Source organism: Ciconia boyciana, chromosome 9 (assembly GCF_034638445.1).
Source record: "Ciconia boyciana chromosome 9, ASM3463844v1, whole genome shotgun sequence".
NCBI lineage: Eukaryota > Metazoa > Chordata > Aves > Ciconiiformes > Ciconiidae > Ciconia > Ciconia boyciana.
The window spans coordinates 8132501-8143212 of record NC_132942.1 but is presented as its reverse complement, the minus strand read 5'-3'; the positions used below and the strand labels follow the sequence as shown (position 1 = coordinate 8143212).

The 10712-nt window shown below is 45.6% G+C and overlaps 1 protein-coding gene across 4 annotated transcripts in view; it reads right to left on the bottom strand.

Moving 5' to 3' along the window:
• Positions 1-1083: 1083 nt before the first annotated feature.
• GRIA1 (glutamate ionotropic receptor AMPA type subunit 1) overlaps positions 1084-10712 on the bottom strand; it is a 131333-nt gene continuing 121704 nt past the window's right edge. For all 4 annotated transcript variants that reach the window (XM_072872127.1, XM_072872128.1, XM_072872129.1 and 1 more), the window contains 2 exons: positions 3629-3763; positions 1084-1272 (listed from right to left, as the gene is read on the bottom strand). In XM_072872127.1, the coding sequence (XP_072728228.1) occupies positions 1084-1272; positions 3629-3763 (324 nt within the window). The remainder of the gene's footprint in view (positions 1273-3628; positions 3764-10712) is intronic.

Here is a 10712-nt window from a genome sequence, read left to right as displayed (position 1 = left end):
GCCCCATGACTTCTAGCATGTTTTACTGGTTAATAGGCAGCCATCTAGAACTGGATATCTTGAGATGGTCTATTCCCAGCTCAAGGTGGTTCCCTTACGTGACCACCAAAAAGGGAGCACACACAGAAGCTAAGCAATGAAGAAATGGTTCACAATTGCTTATTAGCCCCCAATAACCTAGGCAGGAGAGTCGCATGTGAGCGGAATGCGGCATTTACTTTCTCTCTTCCATAAACAGCAGCTGACCACGATCTTAGACCAACCATCTGCCCTAGTCTGACACGCATGATGCTGTCCACTCCAAGCACACAATTCTTCTCTTGAACCGCCACTCATCATCTCTGGAAGAATTATCACTTTGTCCTCAGGTTACCTGGGGTTTCCATACTCACTCATGACTTTGGCCCTGTAAAACAGCCTCGTGTTTTTGTTCAGGTTCTTTCTCGCATCAAGTCCTTCCTGTTGCAGGGAGAGGCGTTCGCAGCTCTGTCTGCCTCGTTGCAATAACTCCACAGCCCGAGTTCACAACAGAACAACGGAAGGCAGAATCACGATGGACAAAAGGGGTCAATGCTGACGCCCTGCAGGGAGTTCAACTTGCCTTTTATCGGATTTTCTTTTTTGCTGTTAGTAGCTCAGACATTATGGTTTGCATCCCAAACTAAACCAGATTGAAGGACTGAGCAGGGAAGGGGGAAAGGGCTGATGTTACCCTGACACCACAGGAATTAGTAAGAAAAAATATATATATTGCACACACTAAGACTTATTAACAACCAAGTTAAAACAAAATGGCATAGTCCTCATTAGTGTTCCAGTGGTTCTTTGATCAGGGACGGTTCACGAGTCTGTTGAATCCCATTACACGCTCCTTATTGCAGTACAGACCTGTTTCTGTTCTCCTGCCGGTGGATCTGTTTGCACATAAAAAGGGAAATAGATTTGATTTCCTCAAGAAGATCCATCCAATTGTCCCTTCTGTCATCGTCGTTTGTCTTGTTGGTGTTGGGTTTGTTTTTGGCTCTGGAGGGGGTGGAGTTGGGCTGCCCCTGCTCTCACCCAGGCAATGGGTCAAAAGGCCAATTATAATCCTGTAGCTCCCAGGGACATGCCGGTGCTGTGGCTCATGCACGGGATCGTCTGCATGGATTTGGGGAAATCGTGGCTGACCACACGTCCGTTTTCTCCACTGCCTCCTGCTGCAGCTGGCCTGGGAAGGGTTGATGTCCGTATGGCTTCGTTGATTGATTGCTGTGGGATTAAACAAAAACCCTTTTTAGGAAGGACGGGGGGGTCTCCCCCTGTCCTTAGTAATGTTGGAGAAATTACAATATAAACCAGTGTTGTCTTTCTGTCACTGTTTTCTCCCTCCTTGTCTCCATTCAGTATCTCACTTTCTGCATGTCCTTACTGCATCTGCTCTGTTAATTCGCACCTCTTCTACATTCCAAATTAAATGTTTTAGCAGTATTTTGGGGTATAAAGCATACGTGCCATATGCAAAAACTATTCAAACTCCACAACATAAGAACAGTCATCCTGGATCTGAGCAGAGGTATTATACACACTTCCCCCATAGATATGCTATTACTACTCCAGTACTGTTATGTATGGTGGACTCTGACTCACTACAAGCATATGTTTAACTCTCCTTGTGTGAGAAGTTGAGCATGTGCTTATGTTTTTGTCTACAGCGACGACTGAGGTAACCAGGAAACGCAAACCTAATTCAGGAACCCAAATCTCATCTTCCTGTTCCAGATACCATCCAAAACATTTGCTTTCAGAGATCTAAGGAAACCACCTGTTTAGAACAATTAAACTAAGAGATGACGTTAAATTGGTTTCTTTGTGTTTAAGCTATCTCTAAGGGCACCATCATCCTTTCTGGACTGGGATATCCAGGTGAAGAATTATCCAGAACAGATACATCTGGAATAGCTATTCAGAAACAGTCAGCTTAGTGCCTTGCCAGTGCCTTGCCACATCCCTCCTGTGCTGGTGGGATCTGCAGCTCACCCAGGGGGTCTGTAGGGGCTTGCTGAGCAGAGGTTGTGTTTAGAGGGGGATCTGACCCGTCTTTCTGGGCACTTGCCTGGGCTCTGCTGAATGGCCTTGTGGGTTGGCCACTGATGGTGGGAGCCAGCCAAAGGGACAAGCTTAGAACATGTTTACATTGGGAGCTACAATTCCTTCCCATAGTGGCTGGTTTTAACATGGCAAGAGCACTGCAAGCTAACACTGGCAAGAATTAGTGGGTCATTTCTGGCAACACAGGGAAGCCAATACCAGGGCAGAATCTCCTTAAGACTAAAACTATGGAGCTATTGCGTTCTGACACTCTTTCGCAGTCTATTTGTGACATACCGAGCTTTATAGTGTAGACAGCAATTATAATTTAATTTTTGTATATTCAGGGACATTAATTGCTCGCATTATCTTACCCCTGTGCTCAATGTACCTCTCATTGCCTGTAGAATTTTCTGAACCTCAATGGGAAAAGAGCTATTGCACATTTTCAGTGAATTAGGAACATTATTATTGCTGACAAAACATTAAGCATGTTGTGAAATGGTGACATAAAAACCAAAGAAACGATTGCTTATCTTCCTTTTGATTCTGGGTGAGTTTCAGTGCTCAGGGAAGTGAAAATCTCTCTAAATTTTATGAAACTCACTGCATACTTCATATACTCATACCAGCTTCCATGCTCATGGGAGAGGTCACGATGAGGAAGAAAAGGGATGTGTTACTCTTACAGCACAGATCCTGCTGCACCCTGGTACACAAAGGTATCTGTATAAGGGATCGCCTCTGCTAGTCATCTGAGTCAAGATGCACTTGTTCCACAGATGCTGCATTAAATGTGTATTCCCAAGGCTCTCAAATCTAATCCACTCTTGACATAACACTCTGAAATTTAGGCACACCGGAATTTAAGGCTGAAACAAATCTCCTGGCTCACAGGAAGTACGCTTCTGCAAGACCATGACAGAGTGGAGAAAAAAAAAACATTACAGGAGACATTAGAGGCCAATTTCTCTCTAAGAAGACCCATAATTCTGAATTTGGAGACCCACATCATTCGTTCCAGGGCAACAATGCTCTGAGCATGTATCACTGTTGCCAACCTGCAAACAGTGCCAGCAGGGTGCCAGCAAAGGGAACAACAGGATCTGATTCATTACCGCACTACCCCAGTTTTATCTTGCTGTTAACTGCTTGGGTTTGGGGATTTTTTTATTGCAGTAAGGGCTGTATCACACCAATCCCAGCACACTTCATCCATGCTGCACACGCATTGCCATAGTCTGCTTTCTTAAATTTTAAGGAATGGCAATGCGTTCCTGTTACCATTTGTGCTATGATTTTGCCCTATATCTGGATTTTGAACTGGCATCATGCCACATGTCTGATCTTGCATCAGCTCCCCGCTACGGCCCACTTGACCCTCTTTTAGCTTCCTCTGACACTCCTATTCCTATCAAGTCAAGTGACACGGTCACTCCGTTATCCCTATGTCTTGGCTTTCCACCCATGGTCTGGGCTGCATCCGTCTCTGAAGGCAGCTTTGGAGCCGGGGTAGGATCAGAGAGAAGGTGTGAAAGGCCGGGGAATGGGTTGCCACCTTCATCCGCTTTGATTCACTTCTGGACTTGTAACAAAACTCGATTAAGGCAACCAGCATGGCTAGTCCGAGCCCACCGATGAGGATATAGAAAACCCCCGCCACGTTGCTGAGACTCAGTGCGCTCGTCTTGTCCTAGAAGAAAGGAGAAGGGAGGGAGGGGAGGGCACGTGGGAAGGAGAACAACAAAATTAATATGAGATTGCTCTGGGAGGGATGCTGCACAATATAGCAACGTTGGCATTACATCATCTCCCTCTTTAAATGAACAGGTGACATTTCTAAGAGCATTTTCAATTTTTAATTCAGTGTCTAGTAAATCTAATGTTTCCCTCACACAAACAAATAAATATTTCTTCAGCAATGTGACTCTTTGTAAAGGTTTGGGATCTCCATTTTTCAATCAGCTAACTTAAATGCTTATTTTACCCAAAATGCCTAGTTTAAATTATTGATTAAAGGAAAAAGAAAAAAAAAGTTCTCCGCCTCTGTGACATTTGCTTGTCCCTGATGTCTTGCCTGAAATAACCCGTTCTTTTGGAAATACTCATTCCTTCATTCCTAGATTGTTTCCCCCGCAAATTCTGTTGCTGAGCAACACATTGAAATGGCAGGGTTTTTTCTTTTTTTTTTTCTTTTCCTCTTCAATACTGAGGTTGAGGTGACACCTGAGATGTCCTCAGAAACTCATTTGATTTCTGTGTAATAAGGCAGTTATTTCATATGCAATCAAGACCCGTTGATGCATGTCTAAGCTAATTATTTGGTTGGCAATAAACAGGGCTATTAATGGACCACAACTCACAGTTCAGCAGCTACATTCTGATTTTACAATTGCCTAATGAATCGTCACGGCTCTCTGGGGAAGAGGTGAGTCTCAGAAAGACTCATTTCACTGCTAGGGAAACCGGGTCCCCACATCTAACCCTGATGTCACTCAGTGCAGCTCTCAAAACCTTCCCCTCCATGCTGAGCAGGTGGAGTTGGGGTGTTGGGATAATCTGGGCAGCAGTAGGACCCAAAAGCTTGGCTCAGCTCCGTGTACCAAGCTCCTGTTTCTAGGACACGCCTTCTCTATAGTGCAATCAGACAGAGGTCCCCTGCTCCGTGCTTGTTGCTGCTCTGCAATATTGACTCAATACCTATTTGCCAGTACACATTCCCCAGGACAAGCCCAAAAGGTCAGTGCAAATTTGTTGGAGTGACCAGGGTCTGATCAGCATTGACAGCCTCACTCCCTGGACGTGGGAGGAAAATTGCATATGGATCATTTGAGATGCAGCCACACAGTTAAAGAATAATATTTATGCCTGTAGAAGTGTCTGCAGTTGGGAACGAAGCCTCTGCATGGTTCTTGGTGTTCCCTGCTACTCCATGGACACGTGAACTGGTGGGTGGCACAGCTTGTTCCTTGCCCTTGTACGATAGTTGATGTTGCTTTGCTTGGCTGGTTTTACCATAAGCAACCTACACTTTTCAGGAAGGGCAAGGATTCAGGAAGCAGAAAACTATATTGGAGCGATGTCAAAAGGGTACAAAATCAAACACCAACATGAGCATGGAAAGTTTTGATTCAAGAGCAGTCTTCCTGGCACTGGCACTGTCTTTCAGGCAAGTACGTTTTGCAAAAGGATTCTGTCTTTTGCCGTATTAGAATTTGATGGCAACAAAGTAAACCCACAAAGCATGAAAACATTTCAATTTTCAAAATTAAAAAACCCCTCCTGTTACAGAAGAGAACTTAACTTTTTTTTTTTTTTTAATAGGAGGAAAAGAGGGTTCCAGTCAAGGATACTAAAAAAATGTTTTTTTCTACTGCTCCTTCATCTGGCCCCACTTCCCATGTGAGCTGCAAAGCTTCTGCCCAGCTGGAGCTCTTGCCGCAGGCTCCAGTGCCATGGGGAGCAACTTTCCATCCTGAACCTTCTGCTGAAAGATGCTGAGGTTTGGTTAGAGGTAACCCCTGCAGAGTTTTGGTCACTGGAAAAAACTCCACAACCGATCTCATTTTCCATGCTTCACTGATTGATATCGCTGCCAAAAGATTCACTGCTGTCACCGTGTGCGTTGCACCACTGCAGATGGGACGGTTGCCGCTGGTGGACAGATTTGGTTTCTCCCTTGTATAACCTTCATACGCTGGTCAGTTTGTAATCTTGCCAATGCTTCCTGTGTGCTCTCTGTAATGAGAGATTTCTGCAAATAGCCTCTTAATTTCTGCAGTTTCCATATTTGAAGGATTATTTATCTGGTCTTTTATAATCTGCCTTCATGCATTTTTTTCCCCCAGGCTTGACTGTAGGTTTGTTCAGTCATCTCTCCTCTGCAGATTACTGGTATACTTTTAAGCACCAGCTGAAAAATGTAGGGAGTTTTTTAGTGAAGATTTAGAAAAGCGGAGCAATTACTCTGAGAAAACTGGGTTACAACACATCAGGCACTTCGCCTCTTCAAATTCAGTCTGAAGGGGCTGCACCAGCTTCAGGGAGGGACAAAGGCACTAGAGGTGGGCTGCCCTCCTTGACATCCTAATCTTTTAGCCTAGCTCCTTAATGAAAAGTGGCTGATTAGCACATGCTCTGCACTCAGAGGGAAGGATAGGGAATGGCAAGGAGGTGGAGCAGCGTATTTGTCTGTGTCTTACTAATAATTTTTAGCCCGTACTTTGACCTTGATTTGATAGAATGGTGAAGATCTCCAAGGTATCAGGAACCTCCAAGCTTTGTGAAAAAGAATGATACTGTAGAGAAGAGAAAACCTATTAATGTTCACACTCAAATAAATGTATCAGCGCAATCCACACTAGGCATCAGAGACTCCACACAGGTCTTTGACTTGCAGCCAGATCCTTAGGAAACCCGGCTTCCTTGGCTGTGCCGGGCATGGCAATACGCAAATTTCAAGTTTTATTGGCCACGATATTCTTGTATTTCCACCCCCCATTTGGGGGTCATGGTCCAACAGGGCACCTTTTCAGCCGGCTGCAATGGCAGAATGGTCTGGCAGCCGGGAAAGGCTGCTGGTTCTTAATTTCTGCTTTCCTCTTGATGCCAGCAGCAAATCGACCAGTAAGAGAGAGGAGATGACCCAAAGCAGTTTCCTGCACCACTATTTCATACAATTAATTTCAGAGCTGTTGTATTTTTCTTGCATTTACTTTGCAGTAGCATTATTATTATTATCATTACTATTAGTACTGTTATTACTACTATTACTATTATTATTGGGACAATTTGGGTGAACTGAAAGTTGTCTTATCCAGAAGGTAAAGGAAAGCATAGTGAGGCACAGCAGTGGGCAAACCTGCCGGGAGGGAGAGAGCAGCCTGAGTTTCACCTCTGCCACCATAACAAGGTTTGTCCCAACGAGCCAAAGACACGGGCAGCTTCAGCAGGGCACTGAGGAACACCAAACTGCAAGGGCACAGCTGATGACATAGCCTGCTATCATGAGCCAGGCTGAGAAGTGAAATTGCTCCTGTGGTGTTGCTTGACTTCTTGCTCATCCTCTCCTTTTTCTTTTCCTTTTTGTTTCCTTCCCTCTCCCAGCAGGACATGCAGAGACATTCTCTGGGCAGGAGTGGCATCTCGTTGCTCCCATCGGCTGCAGGACCAGACCCATGCGAAGGGTAGGAAACACTGCATGCCCCACCGAGGCTTTGCCTGCTGTTTCTGTGCACACTCCTGCCCTAATAATGCTCATAATAATAATAAAGAGTCCCAAATTATGCTAACTGCTTGAGACGACCCTCCCCTCCTCTCTGCTCAGGCTCTGTGACACCAGATGCTCTCCTGCAGAGCTGCCCATCACCGAACCAGCTTGTTAGTGGGAGTGTAAATGTCACCGTTCGTTTCCCGCAGCGGCAGAGCACTGACGTGGGGGGAAGATTGGCAGGTGAAAAGAGAAAGAAAACCCCATCTTTCCGAAAGCCCGGCCTTGTTGCTGCAGCAACCAGGCACCTTCCCGTCTGTTCCTCTCAAATGTGGCACCGTGTCCGTCACCCTCTCTGTCATTATTTATCCTCCTTGGCTGAAAGGCATTAAGGTCAAATTTGCCCAGTTTCCCAGCAGGTCTGGTCCTTTCTTTTACCCTGCATGATCAGAGCCCACTGGCAGCACAGGGTGATGGCACCTCGAGTTGTTGTGGTCTCCATAGAAGATGAACTGTCCTTACAGCAGGTGGTAGCTCCAGAAGGTGAGCTTTTACACCAAAAGGTGGGCCAACTTTACTGGGGCAAGGCCTGAAGCTCAGGAATGAAGGACATAACGCTGGCCATGGACTCAGAGCGCTGCTGTGGGTCTGCCAGGGCGTGGGTAGGAGCACATGGATGGCTGGCTGTGGGGATGAGGCTGCCCAGCATGGAAAGACACCTTTGGTTTGAGAACCAGCCAATTCCCTGCAAAGGCAGAGCAAGGTGGTAGCAGGATTTGTTCCCTATTTTTTATTGTTTTTTTAAACAAAAGCGCAATTCTTGCAACTGGAGAAGAGGATTAGGAGATCCCTGTGGCTTTGATGAAGGTCCTTTAATTGCATGAAGTGATCTGGCTGCCCCTGCAAGCAGGTTGCACCTTGCCATCTTGGTCTGGAAAAAAATTTCCTTTCTCCCATTCTTCCCTTTCTTCCTTTCCCTGGGCAAAAGCCCCAGGGAAGAGGAGAATCACATCCATTTGCCCTGACATTTAGTGTCCACCTTGTCATTACCCTCCAACAACCCAAGGCATCCCTTTCAAGCCCACAGCACATTTCATAGCCTGCAAAAAAAGCTGTCCATCCCGTGCTTGTTCATAAAATTGGGGCCTTCTAGGGAACCACAGAGTTACCGAGTGTCTGTCTCTCTTCTGGGCTTATTTCTGCTGTGGCAAGTAGAGGGGGAGTGCAGGAAGGCTTGGAGACAGGACCAGGAATTGATGGATGGTTTCCAGCTACGTGAAGTGCTGGAGGTGCATGTGCATGGAGAAACCTCGAGCCTGTGGGAAGGAGTGGCTGCCACGGGTTTACTGCGGGGAGAAGAGCAGCAGGGACATTGCTGCCCGGTGCAGGACACTGCCTGAGATTTCCCACTGTCTGGCAATGCAGCTGGGGCTGTGGTGGTCCTGGATCAACAGCTCCTGAGCGCAGCTGCCCAGCACCTCCTGGGATGGCATAACTTATCCAAATATTCAGCAAAGCTGGAGTGTTTGCCTGTGAAGTTTTAGTTCAGATCCACTAATGTATCTACTGTTTCGTTATAGGGATTTCTCTGGATAAAAAACTAGGTGGGCAATAGATAGGTAAACAGTCAGATTAAAAATAGGATGCACAGAAGTCGGCTACAGGCATGGAACATCATCTGGGGCCAGTGAACATAAGCCTGGGAAACACCAGAGGTTTTACTTGGCTCTGGCTAGAAACCTTGGATACAAACCTTACATCCAGCTAGCCCCTCACCCCTCTTCATTAGCATTCATTTATCCTTCTGAAAGTCCTCTAACTACAAACTAAGCTAAGCTCGACGATAGACAGAAATGGGAAGGTTTTGTCATGCCTGTGGGAGGAAAGATATGAAACGGCCTCCAGCCTCTCAAGCTTTGCTCTGAACCTTGGCTATTAGAGGAGAGGTGCGTGGTCCAGCTTGTGCCCCCAAAACACAGGTGGGTTTTGTGCCCACCATGGGCAGGATGGGGGAAGCTGTGCCTGGTGCTCAGCCCTGCCTGGCCTGCCTCATCCCTGGCACAGGGAAAGGGGGAGGAACTCCTCATGCAGCAGCTGGGCAGCTCGGCTTAATTGCAGTAGATGCAAAAGAGCCCAAGAAGCAAAAATGGATAAAAACCAGGTGGGCAATAGGTGGGTATGTTTGCCTGGCTGTGATCATGAGAACAAGTGAGCAATGCAATCGCTTGGTCTTTCTGTAGGTGGGAGAGGGGTTCTGGTGATGTTAATGTTGATTTCTCTTACTGTTGTTTCATATTGCACTGCTGTTGCAGACATGGTGCAGATGCTGAGCAAGGAACAGAGTTGCGACCCTTTGGTGTAACAGCCGAGATTCTGCACTGCCATCTTCCACTCCCATTAAAAGCTTACATAGTTTTAAGGCTTGTGCCTACTGATTTCACACATGGAGTTTCAAGCAGCTCTCATGACTTTAGGATCCAATCTCATTTATTCACATGTGAGTCACATGTGTGTGATTGTGTATTTCAAGCACATGTAAATAACATGTGATCAATATTGAGGTCATACGATCCACATAAACCCATGTGTCCCAAACCTTTTGTTTCTGTCCCTATTGGTTATCCTGTTGTGTGGAACGAAGCACTACACCTACTTCTTTTTTTTCCCCACCAGAGTAGTGATAAAGTACAGTATTGTAGGGATTTTGTTTGAAACTAAACTAAATTTCAAATCCATTTCCTTATGGGCATTTTATCGGCTGTGGGGTTTCTCTAGCACTGATGCATGCAGGCTTGTGGTGAAAGTATTGTGGAAGCTGTGTCATGGCTTCAGTTTCCCAGCAGAAGTAATTACTTTTCATTCATATGGTGACTATTGCTCAGCTGGTTACCTTGCAAAATATATGCACTATATAAGACAATTAGATTTTTGCCTGAGTGGGACCAATGCCATATTGTATAGCATGCCTTATAGAAGAGTTATTCTTGGATATGTACAATGCTGCAGAGAAGAGCAGAATTTTATTTTAAATAGCATCTGTCAGCCCCAGAATGCTTTACAATGCGATAAAGCAGTTGGTGAGATTCAGACAATTAGGCCAGGTGGAAAAAATTTGAAAACCTACCAAAAAATGTTTGTAGAAATTTTCCCCTTCTTATGAAATTTGAATATCTTTAATACTTTAAAATCCAACCCACTCCATCTGGCTCTGGAGGTGGGTTGAACACAGAAAGGAAAAAAATTATTACATTCTCTTTTCCACTTCTCAGGTGGGGAACCCCACTGGCATTTGAGAGCATAACCGATTCTGGGCAATTGTGAAGGTCTTGCTGCAGCTCTGGGGTAAAGGTGCCAGGGCTGAGCAGCAGCTTTTATTTCTGTCGACTGAGAACAAGCATGTTAATCATAATATTCAAGGTTTCCACTGCTCTTT